The 25916-nt window shown below is 37.0% G+C and overlaps 1 protein-coding gene across 4 annotated transcripts; it reads left to right on the plus strand.

Annotated features, from left to right (window-relative positions):
* The first annotated feature begins 371 nt into the window (after window positions 1-371).
* LOC136676979 (double zinc ribbon and ankyrin repeat-containing protein 1-like) lies at window positions 372-25768 on the plus strand. 4 transcript variants are annotated; one of them, XM_066654306.1, is made up of 22 exons: window positions 372-427; window positions 549-685; window positions 1827-2010; window positions 2846-2996; window positions 3206-3344; window positions 4215-4266; window positions 4497-4561; window positions 5304-5386; window positions 6400-6517; window positions 6798-6911; window positions 9466-9558; window positions 10239-10361; window positions 10679-10837; window positions 10927-11164; window positions 11840-11943; window positions 17732-17815; window positions 18425-18497; window positions 19751-19821; window positions 20825-20908; window positions 21004-21131; window positions 22617-22691; window positions 23842-25768. In XM_066654306.1, exons 3-22 carry the CDS (start codon window positions 1902-1904, stop codon window positions 24011-24013), a joined length of 2235 nt encoding a protein of 744 aa, XP_066510403.1. In that variant the 5' UTR covers window positions 372-427; window positions 549-685; window positions 1827-1901; the 3' UTR covers window positions 24014-25768. The 4 variants fall into 4 exon arrangements, with proteins under 4 accessions (XP_066510403.1, XP_066510406.1, XP_066510404.1 ...); XM_066654309.1 differs by lacking the exon at window positions 1827-2010; XM_066654307.1 differs by having other exon boundaries at window positions 378-685.
* The last annotated feature ends 148 nt before the right edge of the window (window positions 25769-25916 follow it).

The following is a 25916-nucleotide window of genomic DNA, read 5'->3' on the forward strand; positions in this document are numbered from 1 at the left end:
TACGACATATCCAACATGTATTATCCATCTTAGCAAATTTAAAACATTTAAATATTGTTGTTTCTAAGCTCATTCCTACTTTTTACCCTTTAGAAAATGCATCAATGTTTGTAAATTATTTCATATTTTTATACTCGTTGCACATAATAAGTACAATTTATTACAATAGGGCAACGCATGGCAATAAAGACTAAAAAATACGGCCGAATCCCAAATGCCTCCTCGTACCCTACACAGTGCACTATGGAAGTTGTGAAATTCTACGCCGAGTGCTGTGTTTTTTTCCAATGCGCATGTGCCAAAGCCATTTTTCATACATAGTACGCAGCATTTGGGTGTATGAGCTATTGTTTCTATCCCTACGTAGGACACTAAGTATCTAGCGAGTAAGGAGCCGTTTGTGAATCGACCGATTCGTCCTTAATTCGTCAGTATATTTATTGGAAGTGCTAGTTTATATATTTAATGTAATGCTATCCTAATATGTTCATTGCATTAGGTATAATAATAGTTCACATAATTAATGTGCTTTTGCGTGTTTTATTTAGTTTTCAAGCTTAAAAAAGCCCATTATTACAACGCATACGAGCAGAGGCCTCTTGCCGTTGGCTCAGACGGTTGCTATGGGCGCGCTTTGCTCTGCGGTTGTGTTGTCATTGCGGCGTGGCTGGATACGCGGTTAGAGGTAAATTTATAGTAACATTAAAAAACTGACTACTGTTTAATATAGAAATTAAATATTTAGGCTGTATCTCAACCAGATCAATCCCTATGTAGAGCACTCTGTGAGTTACGAACTTAAGGCTTTTTTCCAAAATACATAGATTGTACCAAATGGCTATTGGATTGAAAAAGAGTTTTCCATAAAGCAGGAGTGTTCGGTTTAGATAGATAACTGAAGCCCAAAGTCAAGCTTTTCCAGTAGGAAAATTCTTTATTTTGGACTTACTTTAACTATCTAATAAATCCTGCTTTGTGGAATACTCCCATTCTCTGCTGGTTGGGTGTCTGTGCCACTGTTTTAAGATTGCACATATATGCAACAAATATACACAAATATGCAACAATTTGATATTGATTCTTATTCCATTTTATAAAGCAAAGTGTTTGTTGCAAGTCTTGCTCTAGTTTTGCATATTTCTTGATCAGCAGGGTGTTTTCCACACAGCAAAATCCTCAACTTTAGGCTAACATTATTTGGCACACTGAAAAATCTTCCTTATGGAATATCCTCCAGTTCTGTGAAATGACAAATGTTAGAAAAAGGAGAAATATTTTGCCAGTGTTTGACATAAATTGGATGGAAATATTAAATAAGGGTATAGAACCCCAGCTTGGTCAGGGTTATAGATTTATAAATGGTTTCAACAGCAAATATATTTATTCATTTAAAACGCAAAATATTTTTTTAAGTGAGGGTTAATTTTTTTCTCTTTCAAAGTAGTACCCCTAGCCTGTCAGGGGCTCAAATGATTTATCATTTGACTTACTCTGATATCAGCTGATTTTGTGTATGTAATTCAGAAGGTATATATCAAGTGTCCTTTACAATAACATAACCACACTTGGTTTGGAATGATAAAAAAATAATAATTATAATTAAATATATATTGTTTTTGCAGTGATGTGTGAATCAGTTTCACATCTCATGCTTTTTAATAATCATTCAAGATTCCTTTATTGTCACTGTGGATAGTACAATGAAATTGAGCAGCAATCCTTCCAGCTCAATTAATCATCCACTAGAATTATAGAAAATGTGCATTTCTAGCTCAATGTTTTGTAGATCTATATTATTCAATAATGATCTTTTCTGTTTGAGAAAGGTATTATAGTAAAGGTACTATACCCTAGGGTATTAGTAGTCCAGTTCCAGATTTGGATGACATTAGCCTCTGAGAATGACTGCTGGCTCAGTGGTGGCTCCATTTATCATTCCTATAAGAGTGCCTCCTCCTGGTAAAGCCAAGCATGAGATAGATACAACCACGCCAGTTGAAATCAAATCAGGTGAGTGTTAATTCACTGTACCATCCTATTGCTGTATGTGGTAGGTAGCAGGGTAACCAAGGGCCACCTTAATAAGAGGCCAGATACTTATTATAGAACTAGTTATGACTAGAGCATCAAAACACAGAGCTGGACTTGTGAGTAAACAAATTTCCAGTAATCAGCAGTAGATATGATACAAGTAATTAAACAAAAAATATCACCTCCCTGGGCAGGACTCCTAATGCCACATTTGCCTAAATGTTACACGATTTCATTCTTAAATGTTGATGTGGCTACTGAATGCAGTGAGGAAATACATAAAAGAATGTTATTAACAACTGTTTTTCTGAGTGGTTTGCAACACCTTTAAATTTATTGGGTCTAATGCTGCATTTAATTGGTGTCGGTTTTATAGGAAAAATGTGTTTCCCACTAGAAGGCACCACACGAACACCTTCTGAATTCAGAAGCTGAATCTTATACATCCAAATTTTCAATGTAGCACAAACAGGTCAAGTTGTGATATAAACACTTTTTGGCGGAACAGTCCATCAACAGTAATATATCAAATAATGATTAATTTATAGTTTTCAAACATAGGCAATGTTGTTTTGCTGTATTTCTGTTCAAAAACATCTGTAGAAATGCTAAAATCTACATGATATGGCAAAAAATCTGGAGAGAATCTTGTTTTTTTTGTTGTTGTTTTTTTTTTTTGTTTGTTTTTTTAACTTGAACACAATCAAGTGCGGAGAATGATTTTGACCTTGGAGGAAACTACCACCTATCTTGAAAGTAGCGTAACCAATTGTCCCATTTTAAACATTCTGACTAAGTTCTGGTCTTATTTTAGACACGCCAGATGTGAGTATTTTCTTTACTCTGGATGGTACTAAGCCAGAGGTATTGAAAAGGCCTGGATTTGGGAGCAGTACTATGACTTACACTGAGGCCATTCGCTTACCCAGTGGGAAAGTTTCTGTCAGAGCCATAGCGGTCACCAGGTACTGCAGCAAACAGCACCATATAAAGATTGTACTTCACTTTTCATACTCCTTTCAATTTATTATAAGTATTTGCTTAAATAAAACGTTGTTAAACATTGTGGAATAAAAGTAAAATATGCAATAATGTTTTGGCACTCTTTTGTTTAGGTGCTTTATAAATTGCTGGAGCATCAGATTGAAAGACACGTCTCTCTCTTCTGTTTTAGCGATGGCCGACAGAGTGCTGTGGTTACTAAAGTCTTCATTGTGGAGCAGGTTCCATCAGAGCTGCCAGAAAACTCAGAGGAAAACCAGGATGAACAGGATTACTCTGTTTTAAACACAGAGCATATTGACTCCACATATGTACATATGCTTTCTTTTTTATCTTAATGTAAATTTTTCACAAATAGGGCAATATTTGATTTGACTAAATTTAATCAATTATTAATACCGCTAATCTGTGTAAAAATGGCTACACGATATATAATCACGATTGATGTTATAATATAAAAAATAATAATCACGATTGATGTTATATAATAAAAAATAATAATCACGATTGATGCTATAATGTAAAATATATAAATATATATAAATAATATTTGAGTAAAATATTGCAGCTATGAACATTAGCTGTTTCTTTTAATTAACCATGAATTAGATTTAAATAGATAATGCATTTCACCATATTTAAAAACATTATTGAAACTTAAGTATTAAAAGAAAACAAAAATTGTAAACTATAAAATGAATTATTTTTGTGATGTGATATTGTTATTTGGGTATTTATTTGGAGTAGTGGTGCCTAAATTTATATCCTTCCAAATTAAAAAGATAACAAAAATTATAAGCTTTAAAATTAATTACGTGTAATTGATTATAATAGAGGGCGGCACGGTGGCGCAGCAGGTAGTGTCGCAGTCACACAGCTCCAGGGTTCGTAGTGTGTTAGTGAATGTGTGTGTGTCTGTGTTGCCCTGTGAAGGACTTGCGCCCCCTCCAGGGTGTATTCCTGCCTTGCGCCCAATGATTCCAGGTAGGCTCTGGACCCACCACGACCCTGAACTGGATAAGCGGTTACAGATAATGAATGAATGAATAAATGATTGTAATAGACTTCTTAAGTATTTTCATAATGCAGTCCAGTATTTTCTGTTGACATAGGCAGTAATGCTTTTTTCAATTAATGTAAATTTTTAACTGTGCTTTCCACATTTTCATTCAAATCCAAAGGATCACAGTGCTTTTCTGAATGGTGCTGGGGATGTTTCTGGGAAGCTTTTAGGTAAGGTTTGTCCCACACGATTTATTTACTTTTCCACAGGGGTCAAAAGAAAAATGCCTGTAGGGGAAGCATGTGTTGTTTTCACTCTCCCAGCATCGTAGTATTGTGTGGCTAAAGGGAGACCAGGCCAGCAGCTTACTGCAAATTGGGAGAAACAAATTAACGTGTGTGTATGTGTGTTTTGGATGTTTTTGATATCCCTGCGACTGGATCCCTACATTCTGGAAAAGGCCTACATTTCTTGACCCAGCGTTTACAAACATCAACTGCAGCCCTCCCTTCCAGACACACACAGGTTAATGTTTATAGAATACAACAGTACACAAAAATTGTTAAAATGCAGAATGTAAAATCTTTTTAAACAATGATTTTAAAAGACAAAATGGATGCTTTATTCATGCTTTAGAAATAGACACACAGCATAGATCATGGAACATATTTTATTAAGGGTGAGGGCAGACAGCTTCATCCATCTTTTTTGAGAGTTTAATGTAGTATGCAGAATAATTTATAACTTTACCTCACACAGACAATGCAGTCCATATTTGGAAACTAAGCTGCTACATTGTGTGTATTTAAAAAAATAAGAAAAAATATATAGTAGCTGCCCTCCATATCGTGTAGAAATTTCATGATGAATGGACCAATAGAAATGTTCCAAAATTACTTGGAAAATTAATTTTGCATTGACTTCCATTGAAAATTAAGAAGGTTTTTTTCCTTATTCTGTAAACTTGATATTTTCTGAGATACATTGGTTTTTCATTGGACAGTGATGATATACTAATCTATCCAACCTACAGCAGTTGGGCTCCACACATTTATGCTGAATATATGAGAAGAACAGATCTCATGACGGTTTAAAGTAGCAAAATGTAAGAATAATGTAAAATAATGAGTATTTTGATTTGAAACACTGAAACTCTTAAGTAGATTACAGTGAATATCATATATGGGTCTTTTATAGTTTTATGTGTGTATAATTTTAATATGATTACAGAAGTGTATGATACTTATTCTGTTGTATCCTTTTTCAGAGATCATCTACGGTGAACAGTGTGTTTAAAAACCTTAACAGCACACAGATGTCTCGTATCCAGAGAGCAACAGATTTCCTAAGGTGAGAGAGAACTGAAAAAAAAAAACTGAACAAGGCACACTCTATGGCTAAAACTTTCTGTAGAAATGCTTATTGAACATTTCTATAGAATTTCTGGGTATTAATTCTATCACCCTTTGCTGCAAATATTTGATTGTTTTCAGCCTTACATAAATGTATGAGATCAGGTATTGATGTTTATGAAATCAGGTTTCAGCGATTCGTTGTTGATCACAAACACCATTCCAACTCATCCCAACTGTATTAGATGGAACTCCTCCACTCCATAGAACAGTTTCACTGCTCCACTAGCCAGCGCCTGGCACATGCAGCTGCTCACAGCCTCCTAGTGTATTCCCAGTACTCCCAGTTTGTGTGGACACACAATTGAACATTTGTTTGTAAAATGGGGACACATTGTAGCTAAATTCACTCACTTTTAGTGGTGACTACAAACATTTGGAATTAATACCATTATTAAAATTAAATTCATTCATTCATTGTCTGTAACCGTTTATCCTATTAAGGGTCATAGTGAGTTTGGAGCATGCGTGGAATCACTGGGCACAAGGCAGGAACACACCCTGGCGGGGGCGTCAGTCCTTTACAGGGCGATACCCACTCACACATTCACACCTATGGACACTTTTGAGTCGCATTTTCACCAACCAACGTGTGTTTTTGGACCGTGGGAGGAAACTGGAGCACCCGGAGGAAACCCACGCGAACAGGGGGAGAACACACCAAACTCCTCACTCGCTCAGTCACCTGGAGCAGGACTCGATCCCACAGCCCCAGTAGCTCTGTGACAGCGACACTACCTGTTGCGCCACCGTGCCGCCCTTTAAACTTAAACTTAATTTTTAAAAATATAGAAAAATAATAAGAAAAGTAATAAATGTGATTAAAAAATATAATATAGATGCAATTTAATAATTCAACATATAATTATTTTATGTACATGATTTGTTTACATGTTCTATGTAATTATCTATCATCTATGTGATTTTGGTTTTGAATCTCTTGGGCTGCAGGTGCTCTAAGTGTTTGAATCATCGCCCTGCTGACCCCTTCGCTCAGTTCTGTCTGCACTGTGGAGCTCCTGTGCCCCCCATCCCGGGACAGAGACTGCCCCCCACTGAGGGTGGACAGGTAAGGGCTGTTTCAAATTACACTGGATTCAGCTACAAACATAGCTGTAGCTAAAGCTGTAACTAAAGCTTCTGTTCTTCTAGGAAGTCTTTGTTTCATATTCTGATGTTGAATATTTGATCCTAAACCACTCTAGCTGACACTTAGCATTAAGCCTGTTTGCCTGGAGCACATTTACAGCTGCCCCAGAGAATCCAAATAAATTTGAAAACACAAAACATGGGAAAATTGTCCATCAGTTTTTAATGGTCACTAATTGTTTGTGTGTGTGTTGGGACAGATGATCCTGTGTGTCCAGTGTAAAAGCATTGTCCCAGTGAACACAAGCTCATGTGTGGTGTGTGAGACCCTGCTGGCTCAACAACTTCAACCACAAGCCAGTCTCAGGCTACAGGTATTTATCTCTCTCTCTCTCTCTCTCTCACACACACACACACACACATATATATTTTAAAAAGCTCTTTTCAGAATGTCCATTTTCATTCATTTAGAATAAGCATCACCCTAGCCCTGAGTTAGCAGCAATGAGGCACAGAGAATCACAGTTCTCTTATTTCTTCTCTTACATCTTTGCGCTGTCTCCTAATATCTCTGCTGTCATCATGTCTGTTTTTCATAGTTTAATCTGCCTTTGTGTACTTGCATAAATATGGGTCCAGATCTGTTTACAGAGAGTTGAGGGTGTGGTATCGTGTAACGAATCCCCTTATACACTCCCAGTCATTGTAGTGCAGCATTCATAGGTACATAATTGTAAAGACTGTAAAGACACAAATTTTATGCAGATTTGTTGACACCTTTACTGAATTGAAGGGATGCTCAGGCAGGGTATAGAAGACCCTTTGGTGACTGATATAAGATATTCCTAGAATAATGCTGTATGCCCTACTTTGCACACATTCCAGCTACCTTGATAATGTGTTGGTAAGGCCAGAGTGCCACACAGGAAACAAACTGGAATCTCGGTTTGGCTTAGAAAAAGTTACTGCTCAGAGGTTACTGCTCTTGTTCATTATCTATTCAATGTAGATATGTTATTTTGAACAGTGTAATGCTAAATGTAATGAGCATTTTCACCCACTGGCTTTTATTTCTATATTAGTCTTTTACAAAAAATTTTACTTTTTCATTATGGTAAGCATTGTGAATCTCTATCTAAAACATCTCTAAAGAAACACATTCAAGTCAATGTAAAGAACAAGACCCATTCATTTTGTTTTATCTTGTCTCCCCATCATTCCGTAAATGCATGGAATATATGTCTACAAACCAACTGCTCAAGAAGAAAATATCTGATTGCCTGTTGCTGTGTCATCATCTAATGCAGTGCCCTTATTTCTTATTTGTCATTTTACAAGGTTCAATGAAATGTGCCTACCACTTTTAACCCCATGGTAGTGAACACACACACACACACACACACACACACACACACACACACACACACACACACACACACACACACACACACACACACACACACACACACACACACACACACACACACACACACACACACGGTGGCGCAGCAGGTAGGGTTGCAGTCACACAGCTCCAGGGACCTGGAGGTTGTGGGTTTGAGTCCCACTCCGGGTGACTGACTGTGAGGTGTGTTCTCCCCGTGTCTGTGTGGGTTTCCTCCGGGTGCTCTGGTTTCGTCCCACAGTCCAAAAACACACATTAGTAGGTGGATTGGCGACTCAAAAAGTGTCCGTAGGTGTGAGTGTGTGAGCAAATGTGTGAGTGTGTGTGTTGCCCTGTGAAGGACTGGCATCCCCTCCAGGGTGTATTCACACCTTGTGCCCAATGATTCCAGGTAGGCTCTGGACCCACCGTGACCCTGAACTGGATAAGCGGTTGCAGATAATGAATGAATGAATGAATGAATACAAATGTAAACCTAGTACACCTTCCCTTTCTTAGGTCAGCTAGCATCTCTATTATATTTTAAGATAGTGAAATGTCAGAATAATACCAGGGACTAATTACTTTCGTCACATTCCCATGGCTCAGAATACACCCTAGAGGGAGCGCCAGTCCTTCACAGGGCAACACACACTCACATTCACTCACACACATGCAGTTCTTGAGTGGAGATGTGGAGAGAAGAGGAGATGTCTTCTGAAAGTGAGCAGTCTAAATTCTTATTCTAAGTCCCAAAAAGTCAAATTTGTTATTAGAAATTAATGTACATTTATCTCATTACCCTACAGTGTGTTTGTGGGAGCTTGTGATCCTCAAATTAATGTGTTGATGCTCTCAAAAACAATGTTTTTCATAAGTCTATTTAAGCCATTTTGCATGTGCATCAGTTTGCTCTGTTCTAGTGAAAGTATTTTGATATTAGCAATCATGAACATAGCATATTATTACTTATGTTTTTATGTTTTTTTTTTTTTATGACACTTGTCCTTTTTTGACAAAATACCAGGACAATGTTTGAATTACAATACTGGGGTCTCAGGTTTCTACTTTTGGCTGTATATCTTTGGTGGACAACTGAAATTAGCAGTGACACTGACATGTAAAATCTCCAGTTGTGTCTGATACATTTATACTAGTACTACACACAAACACACACTCCTACTACTACTATGTCAGTGTCACCACTGTGCTGAGGATGGTCATGAACTGACCAGTCATGGACACACCATAAGCTGGCTGAGATTGTTTGCATTATAGTTATATAACTGTGCACATGATTACCTAAACAGAAAACTGTTGTTTAGTAAAGCATTACACTAAAAATATTCTTATAATTTATTAAAAATTACTTATCCATCCCTATTGTCCACACAGAGTTCCACATGGCACAACTGGAGTTATGGTCAAATTCAGTATTGCAGTAATGTATTTAAAGAGAAATCACAAATTCATTTCTATGTATAATCATACATTTTTGGATGAATATTTCTATTTATATGTTAAATGATCGTTCTCTCCCTTAGGACAAACTGATCTGTCAGTCATGTGGAACAGGAAACCCCGCCCACATCACCTACTGTGTGATGTGTGAGACCAGACTACCTGAAGCTGACAGTGTAAGATCACAGCAAATCAGACAGCTGCAACACAAAACTAATCATCAAATTTAAGTTATTAATATATAATGCAACTTATCAGAGTAGATCTCGTGAACTGTCAATCAAGGACATTCCCAATTAATGTGATTTCAGAAAAATATATGATCATTTTTAAAGACCATTTATGTATTTATTTTTTTGCCACAAGGGGGCTAATATGAATCTATGTTAAACATATATAACATTTATTTAAACTAGTTTTATACAGGACATAAAACTGTTATTTCACACAAATAAAAATATATATTTTTAATTTACAGGAGAACTAAAACTTTGTGATGGACATAAATGACACAAGATTTTTACCTATTGACATTGGGTTGCTTTTATTGTTTATATAATATTGGTAAAATAACAAAGAATTTAGACACATGATATGAAATTATTTATTGCCCAAAACCCTCAGAAAACCTGAACTTTGATTAATAACATTGGTAAAATCATGTTAAAATAAACATTGATGTTTTAAATAGCTTTTACTGAAGCAGCTTTATGGGATTACATCATATTTCTTTAATTTTGCAAAATATTTTCAACAATGACTTCTTTAAAGCTTTACAAAATCTAGCTTCTGATATTGAATGAAATTGTTTGTTTTGAGGATAAAATTAGATGTATTTTTTATTTTATTTTTTTAGCCTGAGTTGAGTGGTCAGCTTGCTTCTCCTCTGCCGAGTGTGCAGGGGAAAATGGTGTCCTGCTCCAAATGTAACCGGGTTAATCACTCTGACGCTCGATTCTGTGACTGGTGTGGAGCCAAGGTGAGAAAAATCCAGTGAGATCCACAAGCAGATCTCCAGTGAATCATGAGAAATTAAAAAAAAAAATAAAAATCAAAATTTAATTTTAACAGCTGTGGGCAAACGTGTGGGCACATGATCAAAGTAAATTTTTTACATTTCAAAAAAATAACCTTAGAATAAATTATATTAATGATATTTGTCACCTCATACAATAAAAAATATGTAGGTTAAGTATAATTTTTCATTATAATTTTTGTAAATGCAAATATTCTTATAGAATTCCTTCCTTACACAGAAACATTAATTACTGTTGTGTGTGTGTGTGTCTATATCAGCCTGGCCATGCGGTCAGTTCTCTGACTTGCTCCCAGTGTGGAGCAAGTAGTCACCCTTATTCTAACTTCTGTGGAAGCTGTGGTGTGTTCCTTGAGGGTCCACCTCGACTGACCACAAAGCAGCGGGGTCAACTAAAGGGCACTCTGGAGGAAAAAGAGGTAAGCTCTTAATAGCAATGACTCAAATATAGGTGTTGTCCATGCACTTTTGGTCGTATATTGCAATAGCTATCAGCCGATCTCCATAGGCTTCTCCTGTAAGTGCAACCTGGCAACCAGTATCTCTGAGTGTGTCCTCTGCTGAAGTGGATGTGTCCAGGGCAAATGCAGCTGTGTGTGTGGATGCACAAACACAGACTGCTGGCCTGGTCTACCCCTCCAGCACACAGCTGCAGAAGCAGAGCCAGCAAAGGGAGGCAGAGCAAAGCAGACAGGAGAAGATGAGTGACAGGAAGCCCCTCCTCACTGCCATTAGCCCCGGACGAGGTACAGCAGTTTAATAACGCACATTCCTAGATACTCAAAATCCAGAAAGTGATTGTTGGAAATCACTCACGTCTCCAAAACTGTAACTTTACAAAAGAAGGAAAATACTTTTTTAACTTTCATTTAAAGTTACTGTAGCGAGTATTAAAGGAACAATATATAAAATGTTTACCTTAAACTTACAACTTCAGAATAATTATGCTTCTTCACTGAACCGTAAAATGTAGAAATGGGGGGCATAAAATGTAACAAGTTTGTGTGTCACAACAAATATGATCAAAAATGGTCCAAAAATACTTAATAAAGGGACTTTATGTACAATTTGGTCCTGAAATTAAGTGTTGGGGTGGTTTCCTACCCTACTGCAAACTATCATAGTGCAGTTTTTCTCCCTGTTCTCCCTATTACAGGTCAACGAAGCATCACACTGACTTTAAAGTGGTAATTTTCAGGAAAAAGTACTACCTACTGTTTCTTTAACTCAAATGTAATTATTTAGCCAAGACATACTGGGTGTCCAGTGCTCACCCAGTACCAGTGCATATGCAGAACTAGAGTAGAAGGTCTTACATCATCAAAGAGGAACATATTCTTCGTTTCAAAAGAAATGTTGGATAGGAATGTGTGCACAAACTTTTGGTCATATAGTGTGTGTTTATGTACGTGTGCATACAGGGTTCTGGAGGAAGCAGTTGGATCATATATGTGCTCATCTACGCAGCTACACACAGAACAACAGTGAATTCCAAGCCCTGATAGGAGAACCCCGGATGGGCAGGGTAAGACAACTTAAATAGAAATGTATGCAATTTTATAAGTTCATAAGTGAATTCACTGAATATCAAATGTCTGATATCAATGGAAACTAGCTTTTAGGAATAAAGATTTTAGGAATAACCTGTTTTCCTGGCAGTATCCTGGCAATCTCAAATACTCATAAAGCTTAGCAAATGTGTGATGTCAAGTGTCCTGCCATATGGGCATTTATGCAAAATATACATTGGTATTGCTGTAAAGACAAAATACGTTTTATTTTTTTTATATATTTTTTCATCATCAGAAGATGTCCTTTGCACAGTGTTAAACCAATACAAATGTTAGGATAAAGTTTCTACTTTAAAATACAGAAATTTTAAAGAATGTCCTTGTAGAGTGACGATACGCTGATATTAATAAGAACAACACTGGTATATCAAGTATGGTTGATGATTCAAAGCTAGCTAGCTTAGGAAATGTCTTAATTCTTTTCCTGTAACTTCTATTGTGACAAAATAAATAATTTTGAAAAATCAATAAATCAGGCCAAAATTGTCAATTTATCAACACTATTAATTGTAGCTATTATAGCCAGGAGTGTATATGCACCAATCAGGTTCAAGATTAAACTATTGTGTTAACTTTTTTAGTGTAATAAGATGGATGTTAATTAATTTCATAAGAAATTTTACTTTTTTTTCTTTTACTTTAACATTCAGAAGTTAGCCTAGTCACATAAGTGGCTTTTTGGTCACCTTTTTCTTCCCCATGAAAGATCAGAGTCCAGATAATGTTTTAGTGCCTCAAAGTCTGGGTAAACTACCCCCAAGCCCTGTTTATGGCACAAGGTCTCCAGGGGGCAAGAACAGAATTCTGCCTAAGCCACAGGGACAGAGACTATAAATGATTAACTTCTTCCCTCTGTGAAATGGCTTTAAAGAATCTTAAAACTAAAGAATCAAACATTCCTTAACATCCCTAAAGGTTTATCACATGGTAAAATGTGTTGTAAAAATGAATTCCAGTTGGACAATCAAAAATGGAATTATAATTGTGTTTAAAATGACATTTTGTATGAACTTTTATTCAGGAATCACCAGAATCTTCACATAGCAGCTGTCTGTTATCTGCTAGATACTATATGTGTGTTATTTGGTTTTGGTCTGAATGATATTACTTTGCATCAACGTATAATTTCTTTTATATTGCATCCTAATTAATCTCTCTCAAATGTAATTCACTTGCTTTAGGCTACACTGAAACAACTATGCTCATGTGATAACTCATGTTGTATTAGGAATATTGGTTGTTTATCACTATAAAAGCATAGTTCAGGAGATGTAACAATTTTGGCCATTCACTCCTAAAGTCAAATGTCGTAAATTATATGTGATGTCACTACTTAAGTGAGGTTCTAGTCTAAATGAACATTCAATCAGGATTAGAACAGGGGAAGAAATTCCCTCACCCCAGTCCCTCAGGACCAATCAGACGTCCAAGGTGTTGATCCAGAGGTCCAGTTTTAAACCGTTGGCTCTGAAGAATTGGCTTTCAGTCAAGTCAAATCAAAATCAAAATTCAAATCAAATTTTATTTATATAGCGCTTTTCACAACAAAAAGTCGTCACAAAGCAGCTTTACAGAGATCCGGGTCCAAGCCTCCTATGAGCAAGCCAGGGGCAACAGTGGCAAGGAAAAACTCCCTCAGCACACGAGGAAGAAACCTTGGAAGGAACCAAGACTCATACGGGGAACCCATCCTCCTCGGGTCGACACCGGAGACGCAACAGAGAACAGAAGTAAAAGTGAAATGACCGATGAAGGGGTTATAGTAATATAAATGTAGTATATTAGTGATGATGGAGAAGCAGAAATGAAAATGGTGAGGATGATGATATTAGTGATGTATGAGTCTGATGAAGGAGGAGGTGATCAGGGATTCAGTGTGAGTTAAAATTAGGTGCAGAGTTAATCTGAGATAAAACAGCATGGCCAAGCATCATAGTGTAGATGAGACAAGGCCAGGATCTTGTACAGGACACGGGCTGGATCAGGGCAACACCTGGAGAGCAGCAGGACATCTCAAAGCATGAGTGAGAGACAGGAGAAAAAAAGCCAGACAAAGGGAACAAATAAAAATACAGAGGTTAGTAGGGTCATGGTAAAGAACGGGGAAATTTGTCCTGCGAAAAAAGCTTCCACTGGTCAGGCAAGAGAACCCAGCGACAGACAGCGTGTTGGCGGTTACTACAAAGCTAACTAAGAATGCTGTAGCTATGGTGATATGACAGGATTAATACAGAACAGTGATAATATGAAAACCAGCCCGAACACCAATATAGAAGGAGTAACCTGAAGGTGAGTGATTAACCAAAAGCTTGTTTGAAAAGGTAGGTTTTTAATCTAGATTTAAAGATTGAGAGTGTGTCTGAGCCCCGAACAGTAACCGGAAGGCTATTCCAGAGTTGAGGAGCTTTGTGAGAAAAGGCTCTTCCTCCTGCTGTGTTTTTCTTAATGCGAGGAACAAAGAGTAGATGGGCGTCTTATGAACGAAGTGTACGTGACGAGCGATAAGGTATGAGAAGTTCAGTAAGATACTGCGGGCCTAAACCATTTAGAGATTTATAAGCTAAGAGGAGGATTTTATAGTCAATGCGAAATTTTACAGGTAGCCAGTGTAGGGACGAGAGAACTGGGGTGATATGTTCGAATTTTCTAGCTCTAGTGAGCACCCTGGCTGCTGCATTTTGAACTAACTGAAGCTTGTGTAACGCATTGCACGAGCTCCCTGCCAGGAGCGCATTGCAGTAGTCTAGACGTGAAGTTATAAAAGCATGCACTAGTTTCTCTGCATCTTTTAATGATAAAATATGCCGAATTTTGGCAATATTGCGTAGGTGGAAGAAGGCGGTTTTGACTGTATTGGATATGTGGGTATCAAATGTGAGAGTTGAATCAAAGGCTACCCCTAAGTTTTTAATGATGGCATTGTGTTTTACTGTTGAATTATCAATAGCAGCATTTCTGAGTGAATGTATCTGAGTATCTTTACCTAGTAACAAGACCTCAGTTTTATCAGAATTTAACATGAGAAAGTTTTGCATCATCCAGTCTTTAATTTCAGTTAGACATTCTGTTATTTTATGTAGACAAGCAACATCATTGGGTTTGGCTGATATATCCAGTTGTGTGTCATCAGCATAACAGTGGAATTGAATCCCATGCTTAAAGATTAGTCGACCCAGTGGCAGCATGTAGAGTGTGAACAATACAGGGCCAAGCACTGATCCTTGTGGAACACCATATTTAACTAAAGTATGATTAGAGGATTTATTATTCAGATAAACAAATTGGTAACGATCGGATAAATAAGATCTGAACCAAGAGAGGGCAGATTCTTTTATTCCTACCAGATTTTCCAGCCTATCCAGAAGCATCACATGATCTATGATATCAAATGCTGCACTAAGGTCAAGCAGCACCAGAATAGAGATATAGCCCTTATCATGAGAAAGGAGTAAGTCATTAGTTACTCTTGTTAGAGCCGTTTCTGTGCTGTGATTTGGTCTAAATCCAGACTGAAAAATGTCATGAATGTCATTGTTTTGTAGATAAGAGCACAACTGCTGTGACACGACTTTTTTCTAGAATCTTAGCAATAAAAGGGAGGTTTGATATTGGCCTGTAGTTTGCGAGTACAAGAGGGTCAAGATTGGGTTTTTTAATAATTGGTTTGATTACCGCTAGTTTCAGAGGTTTTGGTACATATCCAATGTTGAGGGATAAGTTTATTATTGTGAGCAATGGTCTAATGACTTTAGGTAAAATTTGTTTAAATAATTGTGTTGGTACAGGATCCAGTAAGCATGTAGTTGATTTAGATGAGCTAATTAAACTAAGCAAGTCATTTTCATCGACAGAATTCAAGTAGTCTAAGTGCACCTCAGAGCTGGCGGGGGGTTCATCTACGGGAGCCGATGTGACATTGGACTGATTTTGGATTTTGAGGCGAATGCAATCAATTTTATCATTAAAAAACCTCATAAAGTCATTGCTACAGAAATCAGAGGGAACAATGGGGTTGATTTCCTTTTTGTTTCCAATTAAATTTGATACAGTGCTAAAAAGGAATCTAGGGTTGTCTTTGTTGTTTTCTATAAGGGAAGAGATGTACTGTGATTTGGCTTTAGATAAGGCATGTTTGTAGTCGGTGAGGCTGTGCTGCCATGCAATTCGGAAACATTCTAGTTTTGTGTGTCTCCATTTACGTTCATGGTTACGAGCAGCCAGTTTTAATGCACGCGTGCTGTCACTGTACCATGGAGCAAGCCTTTTCTCTCTAAATTGTTTGGTCTTGACTGGTGCAACACTATCTAGGTTTGTACACAATAAGTGTTGTAGGTTGTTTGTAATGAGCTCAAGGTCATTTGGGTGAGTTGGAAAAGAAATGGTGGTAAGGTCTGGAAGGTTGTTGATAAACTCACTAACTGTTGAGGATGTTATAGTGCGCTTTCTAATGTAGCGTGGTTGTGGACAAATATCAAAGTTTCACGCAATTTCATATGTGATTAGATGGTGATCAGAGATGGTCTCATGTAGCGAGAGATTGGATAGATTCTTTATCTCAATGCCCCGTGTTAACACTAGGTCTAATGTGTGTTTGCATTGATGAGTGGGCCCAGTAACATTCTGAGTGCACCCTAGCGCATCCAAAATTGATTCAAATGCAATTTTAAGTGGATCATGGTCCTTCTCAAAGTGAATATTGAAATCACCAACAATTAAGGCCTTTTCTGATACGATAACTACACTTGAGAGAAAATCAGAAAATTCACAAAGAAATTCTGTATAAGGGCCAGGAGGACGATAGATTGTGATGAGCATAAATGAGTGCTGCCTTTTTGATGCAGTGACTTTAAGAGTAAGTACTTCAAAGGATTTAGTATCATAACTAGATTTTTGTGTTGTGTCAATGGTAGGGTCATAGATTGTGGCTACACCACCACCACGACCAGATGTTCGTGGGCAACTGTAATAGCTGAAGCCAGGGGGAGTGGACTCATTTAGGGCAATGTATTAATTGGCTTTAGCCCATGTTTCGCAGAGACATAATGCATAGAGTTTGTTATCAGTAATAATATCACAGACAGTGAGTGCTTTGGATGTTAGAGATCGTATATTTAAAAGCCCTAATTTAATGCTGGAAGTGCTGAAATATTGCGTTCGCTGCAGTGCCTTGGTGTTAATTCTAATTAGGTTGTTAAAACTGATTTTTGGGCGTTTGTGATAACAAGCTTTGCGGGGAACAGACACAGTCTCAATGCTGAAAAATGTATTAGCGTTGAGTGGGTGATATGGACATGCTACTCATCATACTAGCAGTAGAGAGATGGTCAGGAGGAACATTAGGAATTTTAATATTACTTACCTGCTCGCTATCCATTCCACCTACCTGACTGATGTGACTGGGAATGACCAGTCAGTTCCGGCGCAGAACCACCTCAAAGTCAGTTTTTCTTTAGTGAGTTTTTGTAGTCAGTCCTCTGAACCCTGAAAGCTGTGGCTCTCGTAACAAGTCATTCTTTAGGCATGATCCTTAGGCATGCTTTTGATCCTGCTTCCAACATATCAAGAACTGATTTTATATTAAATTTTTTTGCAGCCTAATATATCCCACCCCTTGACAGGTACCATTATACGGATATAATCGATATTATCAAGTCATCTGTCAGTGTTTTTAATCTTGTGCCTGATCATTTTGCAAGCTATCCTGTTTATCCAGTGTAGTACAATATGTTTTCTGCTCCTCAGTTGGTCTCTGCAGTCATTGAAGAGGACAGCTATGAGGTCAGCCTACGAGTTAATTTCATCTCTGCTGCTCCACAGAGATCCAGGGTAAAGTAGCAATACTCAGAATTCTTAAATATGTACAACAGAATAAAGCCATATTCTGCAAAATGTCGGTTTATGGCAGTTGACCTAAAATATCTTTGAAAAAAACAACAACAGCTGAGTACAACTTCTAAAAAGTCTATCAGCAAAATACCTGAAGTTTGTTTGGCTCTACCTTTGGTCCAAAATAAAATGTTCACACTCCACAATGAGATGTATGAGTACCAGTAAAGCAGTCCATAATCTGTCTATATGTCCAGCACTCTATAGGTTTATTCATAATGTGCAAGTTTTATTTTATGATGCACCCATTGTGAAAATATATGTTTAATTGTGAACCTATCTTATATAATATATAGAAAATTATTAAATGAAGTGGAATGCTCTGGAGCTGTTGCACATATTTGTGCAGAAATATTCCAGCATCTAGTGTAAAGGCTTCCCAGCTGATTTAGCTGATGAAGCTGTAACTGCAGCAAAGGGGAGCAGACATATTATTAATACCTTTCATTTCAGAAGAATCTGAAACCAATACAAAAAAGTAAGTCTTAAATGCAAGTGTTTAGTATACACCTATGATTGTGTGCTTTATGTCCTGTGGTTTCTGTGCAGTCATTTTCTGGGAGTCAGCTCAGTGGAACTCTGACTGAGATACGCAACCTCAGTGCTGTCACAGAGGGCAGAGGTAAACTAACAAGCACACACATACATACATGCAAACATGCACACTATATATATATATATATATATATATATATATATATATATATATATATATATATATATATATATATAGATATATATACACACACACACACACAGAGGTTGGACAATGAAACTGAAACATTGCTGGTGGAGGAAAACGATTCCTGACTCGCTCCTCCAAAACACCCCAAAGTGGCTCAATAATATTTAGATCTGGTGAATGTGTAGGCCAAGGGAATGCCTACACTTAAATTAATGTTGAATACATTTTTGTATTTTTTAAAGTTCAATCTCAAGATTTGACCTTTCAGTTTCAGTTTGTTTTTTTTGTTTTTTCAAATGAACAAAACTTTTTACACTAATATAGCTCCATAAATGTCCCATTTAATTTTTTATGTAGAGGCCAATACAAATACAACACAAAGAATGACTGGTACCAGAAATATTCATAGAAAAATTAAAATATATATAAAAAATGAGGACATAGTGGGGACATGTTCTATCTAAAAGTAGAGCTTTATATTCCCTGTTTTTCAGCACTGACCTGCTGCTCTCAGCTCTGCAGCAAAATAACCCCTTGTAGGAGGGACTGTGACTCTATTGGCTGCTGTGTGGCTAAATAAAAGTGACGACCAATGAGAACCACGTTCTCTGTTTAGGAGCCGTGGAGTATCTATCCCTTGTTCTGGCTGAAAGAGAGCTGCGTGTTTCTGTCTCAAACCATTGCCATAATAGTGTGTCCTAAAAAAATTTGGAACAAAACTCGTCCCGTACTGGTTCAAAATGGAACGCATATTTTAGTGTCCAAATACCAGAGGATTTCATATTTTACGGGACGGTTGGCAACACTAGTTCCACATCCAGATAATCATCCAACAGGCTAATCACAACAACATCATGATGTTGTTTTCCCAGGAGCTCTAAACACAAACGGCTCAATGTTTTTTAAAATAACACCTTAATGTATTAGATTCACAGCTCGTAATGTATTGAAACCCCAGTATCCCCCAGAGGAAAAAATAAATAAATAAAAAAAAATTACATTGTGTATTGTGTCACCCCTACTGTTCACTTATTTCACTTATCAGATGTCACAGTAACAAAATAATCATTCACTTCACGTCAGTGATTTTAATATTGTGCCTGATCGCTGTATATACACCATGCTCACACTGACCTCAGGTTGTTTTCTGTTTTTCTAATGTGTGTGTGTGTATGTCTTTGCTTGGGCAGTGTGTGAAAATGCGATAGCAGCATCCTGCACAAAGAACCAAAGAAAGAGCAGCACTTCAGATCATCAACCAGTTAGTATTCCTTCCAAATACACAGCCTTTGCTTTCATAAAATGTCAGGACAAGTGTTCTTACATGTGTTCCTGATATAATGTACACAGGTAATGTAAATATAATGTTTTCACCATCAAATTTTAATGTACAAAAAGTGTTAAGTATATTTTTTAAAAGGATTTTTTTGAGCAGGTATCAAGTAGTTAACATTAATAAAATACAATCAAATACAATAAAAGGTTTCTTTAGAGAAAATATTTTTGTATGTGTAATAATGCAGGTGTGTAGGAGTAAGGGAAGGAGGTAAGTGCAAGAGGTTTTATTACAATAACTTAAAAGGAAACTAGACAAAGGCATGCTAAACAAAAGGGTAAAGCACAGAAGCTAAGTAACTAAACAAAAGGGCTAAATACAGAGGCTAAGGAGTTAAACACAAAAGACTAGGCTAAACTATAGCCTAGGACTATGGGAGTCCTGTCCATTAAAAAACAGGAAGAAAGGGGCTAGAAATGAATTCAGAGCAACTGATGGACTACAGTCTGTAACTGTAAAGTTGCATCTATATAGGAAGTGGAGCTTATATAATTGACAGTAAATATTGAGACAGTTTTAACAAGAGGTTTAATAAGAAGCTGTTTTAACAGGACATGTTGTTATGACAGTGAAATGTCTGTAATGCAAAGCCACTAGTGAATAAATTCCCAATTCCTCCAAAAGTTAAGGAAATTCATTTAAAGGTTCTGTCATCTACCTATCCTGTTAATAGTTTTTGGTAGACCCTACTATTTGCAGTTCCTGTGATTCACATTGTGAAACCTTTATATGTGTATTTCATATCTTGTGAATATGACAAAAAAGCAGTTTAAAAATCCAACTGTAACTTTTTTATAATGAACATTTTGTTGGTTCTGATAACTGTATTTTGCTGGTTTTCTTACAATGCTTGTGCAGAAAATATATTAAAACAAGTAGTTAGTCACAAACCTCACTTTATTAACTGACAAAATATTGTCTTTTTAAGGAATCCAAAACCAGTCTGCTTCTGAAGGAGGTGGGTCCAGGGGGGAGGGGTCAAATCTCAGTGGTGCAGCAGTTATTAGATGAGGTGACATTTAAATAAAAAATAAAAATTTTATTAGCGATGTTTAGATTGTGTATTTTTATGACTATGGACAATCCACTTTGTTTCTTTGTTTATAGGGCGCTGACCCCTCATGCTTGGGCAGTGATGGGCGTCCTGCTCTGGTTGCTGCAGTGATTTCTGGACATCATGACATCATACCTATGCTGGTGCAGAAAGGTGCTGATATCGATCAGCAGTCAGGAGCGTGAGTGACAAGTGTTACATTTAACTGTTACTAAATAAATGTATACAAACTACAGGCTGTAGTCCATTTACTATGGGATGTAAATGTAAAAAGCATTGTGAACACAAACACTGAGTCTTTTTTCAAATCACATTTAAGCTATTTTCCTGTAAGCCTGAAAACTGTATCTCTGTGTCTTTAAAGCTGCCATCTAATGCAAACTTTATACAAGTTTAGACATCCCTTGTCAAATTACATTTTTGTTGATTAACAGGAAATACACATATATTTCTTTAGTGCTGAGTTTAATGTAAATATAAAATATAAATGTAACTTTTATTACTGTACAATATTAACAAAATTACAAAGCCCATATTTTTCACCAGCATGTTATATTCAGAAAACAAACAGCAATGGAATATTCATACGTGTAAGATGTGTACCTATATTAGAAAGTTAACAAAACATGTCATTTAGCCAGGGGCATGCAAACAGTTCTGACAAGTCTGAAAATTAATGGACAGTGTCTTTGAAAAAACCTGTATGCAAATATTTGGGTTGTTCTGAAGTAATACAGTGTATATGATTATAAAATATTTTAATTTCTAAATTTGCTGGTGCAGAGAGAACTACGATATGTTATGTCAAATCTACCAAAGAATCAACAAAATATAGCAATGCATTTACTTCACTCACCTTATTACCAGTGCCTCACCAGCATCCTTGCCTCTAGGATCAGTATGCTTCTTTCAGTCAGCAAAAATGCTGTCTGCCCAGCATTTAGTGTACTGGGGCTGCTTAGAACACATATCCTTTGTAAAATATCACAGGGGTATAGTGTTTGTACTTTACATGACGCTTTAACAGTTTCTCTGCTGGGTGCTAAATGATTCACACCAGCCTTAGGGTTCTTTTCACAGAGGTTCTTGCTAGTGGTATCGCTACTGACCCCATGTTGTTTAAATTATAAAGGTGATGCTACTACCAGTCATTCCTTTTATTTTTCTCATGCCCACACAGTCCTTTTAAACAGTATTAAACAGCATTGTCACACAGCTCCAGGGACCTCCGGTTTCCTCCCACAGTCCAAAAACACACGTTGGTAGGTGGATTGGCGACTCAAAAGTGTCCGTAGGTGAGAGTGTGTGAGTCAATGTGTGTGTGTCTGTGTTGCCCTGTGAAGGACTGGTGCCCCCTCCAGGGTGTATTCCTGCCTTGTGCCCAATGATTCCAGGTAGACTCTGGACCCACCGCGACCCTGAACTGGATAAGCGGTTACAGATAATGAATGAATGAATGAATAAACGACATTAGTGTATAAATACATTTTGAAATGTATTGTGATATACTGAAATTACATATCAGATTAACATTTTTATATGCTGAAAGGTGAGAAAACTGGCTTTATCTCGAAAGAGCCAGTATGATTTTAAAAATGACTGTGAATGTTTGCCTGTATACAGGTAATCATTTAAAAAGTAAGCAGTGTAAATATGTGTCTTGCAGGTTGAAAAAAACTGTTCTGCATGAGGCTGCGGCTCTGGGGAACAAGGGCCTTCAGAGTGCTGAGATTCTGCTTGGGTGAGAATTACACTGAGCTTCACCACATTAAAGTAGTGATAGTTTGCCGCACAGACATTTTCCTGTATCTGAAATTAAATGGATCAAGCTAAGATAAGTTCAGCATTTTCAAACACCACAACTTGTTAATGTCTGTTCACTACATTCACAGAACAATCTGTATGGCTGCAACTAGTGTTTCATCTGCTGAACGTTTTTATTCCTGTCTGAGCACATATAGTGCATTGTCAGTCAAAAATATTTTTAGTGAGCTATAAGATTCATATTATTGGTTTAATTATCTTTGATGTGCACTATATAAGGAGTATGGCGCTACTTTGGAACATGGCTCAAGCTCCTGTACTGATTGATAGAAATGAACAGAGCTCTGTTTACAAATATGCTACAAATAAATCACTCACGCATTTACACTTACGTTGCTTTCATTTTAACGTCTAAATGAGGACTACAAGTGTTGACAGATACAATAAAACAATTTGAATTAGTTTTATTTGAGGTGTGTGAGTAATGTGTAGGTCCCCAGTGTGGCAGCTACTTTGTACTGTGACGTAAAATGCAACCCATGAATACAACAGTAATAGTCAATCAAGTAATTATCAAATGATAATAATTTGTACTTATTTCTAATAGTAATGTAATTTTTAAAAATCCACAGGTCACTAGATTTGTCATTACAGTGATCCCTTGTTTTTCGCGGGGGATGCGTTCCAAGATCACCTGCGAAAAACAAATTTCCGAGAAGTAGAGGAAAGATTTTTTTTTTTTTTTTTTTTTTTATGTATTTAACAAGTATTTGTATCTTATATTTCACGGTTTTCCTAGATTTTCCCCCAATATCCACAATATAGCGGCCATAAGCCCCCTTGAAAAAACCCGAGAAGTAGCGAATCCGCGAAAGATGAACCGCGAAGTAGCGAGGGATTACTGTACTTCATTTTTAGAAAATAACTTGCTAGAGGTGTCTGAAAGTTATCAAATCTAGCCACAAAATTATTAAGTTGGCATCACAGATCTTAACACTTTTACTAAATTATTCATTAAAAATAACAAAGTGCATAAAGAGGCTAATGGTTTTTGTGGAATAATTGGAATTAATTAAGCTTCATCGTAAAGCTGTGTTGAACTGTCTGTTTTTCTGGCGTGATTACAGGTGTAATGCGAGTGTGAGCAGGCTAAATGCTGAGGGTCAGACCCCATACGATGTGGCAGAGTCAACAGGCTGCAACTCAATGATTTCCCTGCTGACTGCTCAAGGGGGACGGAGCCTAAACCAGACCCTCGAAAATACCAGAAGCACTTCTGGTCTTGATACAGTCTCATAGAGTGCTGAAACAACCAAACAAAATGGTCATATTTCACTACATTTTTTCATGTAGTTTTTATCATTTTCATTGGCCATTTGTTGCTCTGTATATTTTATTTCCCCCTTATACCCTGTTCTTAAATGGACCCCCAGAGGACCAACACAGAGCATTCTTAGTGCTGCAGTGACACTGATGTTGTGCTGATGTGTTAATGTGTTTTGTGCTGGTAAGAGTGGCTCAGATACAGCAGGAGATTTTAAACACTTTGACCACTCACTAGCTGTGTCTCAATTTAGGGGTTGCATCCCTTGAAGGACACATTTGTAGGCCGATTATGTCACCACAGCGTGGCTAGACTGTCCCATTTCAGAGTCTCTTTTATATGCGGCTGACAAATGTGTCCTTCTTTTCCTGAGAAACTAAAGATGCAACAGGATTATCCTTAACCAGCCGAGATATCCCATGGTTCATTGAGTGCCGGTGGGATTTCAGAATATTGTGGCATTAGCAGATGAGTGAACAGATTGTTAAACGTACTACTTAACATCAAATAATGTAATATTTTGAAGAAAAACGTACTCAAATGCAGTGGGGTGGGTGGGGGGGGGGGCATTCAATCAAAAGGGCTATATTTCAAACTATTATACTAAAACTATGATTTATTTATTTATGATATATTTTTTGTGAAATCCACTAATAAAACACTTTCATCTACAGTTGTAATAAACTGGTAAATAATTTAAAATGAAAGTTTCTGGCTCAGCCTTTAAGGCACAGGAGCTTCAGGAACAAACATGAGCGACAATTAGTAACGGTAATTAGTAAAGGACACTCATCAGCCCCTGAATTGAGACACCCCAACTGTCCACTCTATTAGACACACCTATCTCATTAAACCATTTTGTAGATGTAAAGTCAGAGTAACTGTTGCTGCACAGTTTGTGTTGGGCATTCTCTAGTCCTTCTTCATTGGTTAATCAATCTCGATCCAGCAGTGACACTGAGGGGTTTAAAAACTCCAGCAGCACTGCTGTGTCTGATCTACTTGTACCAGTACAACACACACTTAATACACCACCACCATGTCAGTGTCACTGCATCACTGAGGATAATCCACCACCCAAATCATACATGCCCTGTGGGATTTCTGACCATTGAAGAACAGGTGGTAGGAGGCTAAATTTAAGTTAATGTAGCAAGATTTTATTTTATGAAACATTCAGGTCATTTCTATAGGTCAGTTTGAAAGGGTGTTAATGGTTGGTAGAATTAAAAATGAAAGAACTTCAATGTCAGAGCCACTGCCTGTCAGATTTTAAAAAGTATCTTAACATAAATGGAAGGGATGCAGATAAGTTTACAAAAATATTCTAAATCAAATCATAACATCAACAACATTTTGTAATCTGAAAGTGTGATCAAAATTAAAACAACTTTCAGAAAAGTTGAATGATAAAAATAGGATTTTGATGGTTATAGCTTTCAAAAATTAGTAAGACATTCTCAACTGGATTCAGATTAGGACTATGGGCTGGCTGTTTTATCATTTCAACATTAACAGCTTCAGGGAAGTGCTTTAACTGGTTTGCAGTGTGACAAGGGGCACTATTGTCACAGCAAAGAAAGAGCATATTGCAGAAGTATGTTCCAACAAACTGCATTAACCATGTAGATATAGGCAAAGCTCTGAAAACATCCCCTAAACCACAGGGCATCGTCCTTCAAATTTCACACAATTTGGGTTCAGTCTTGATGTTTCCCAGATGTCCTCCATCTATCTCTCATATATATATATATATATATATATATATATATATATATATATATATATATAAAAAATAAATAAAAACACGTGTCCTCAGCTAGCATTAGCCTAAAATTTTGATGACAGTTTAGGTTACAGCAGAGTTGCAAGAGTCTC

This window comes from Hoplias malabaricus, chromosome X2 (genome assembly GCF_029633855.1).
Source record: "Hoplias malabaricus isolate fHopMal1 chromosome X2, fHopMal1.hap1, whole genome shotgun sequence".
NCBI classification, from domain to species: Eukaryota; Metazoa; Chordata; class Actinopteri; order Characiformes; family Erythrinidae; genus Hoplias; species Hoplias malabaricus.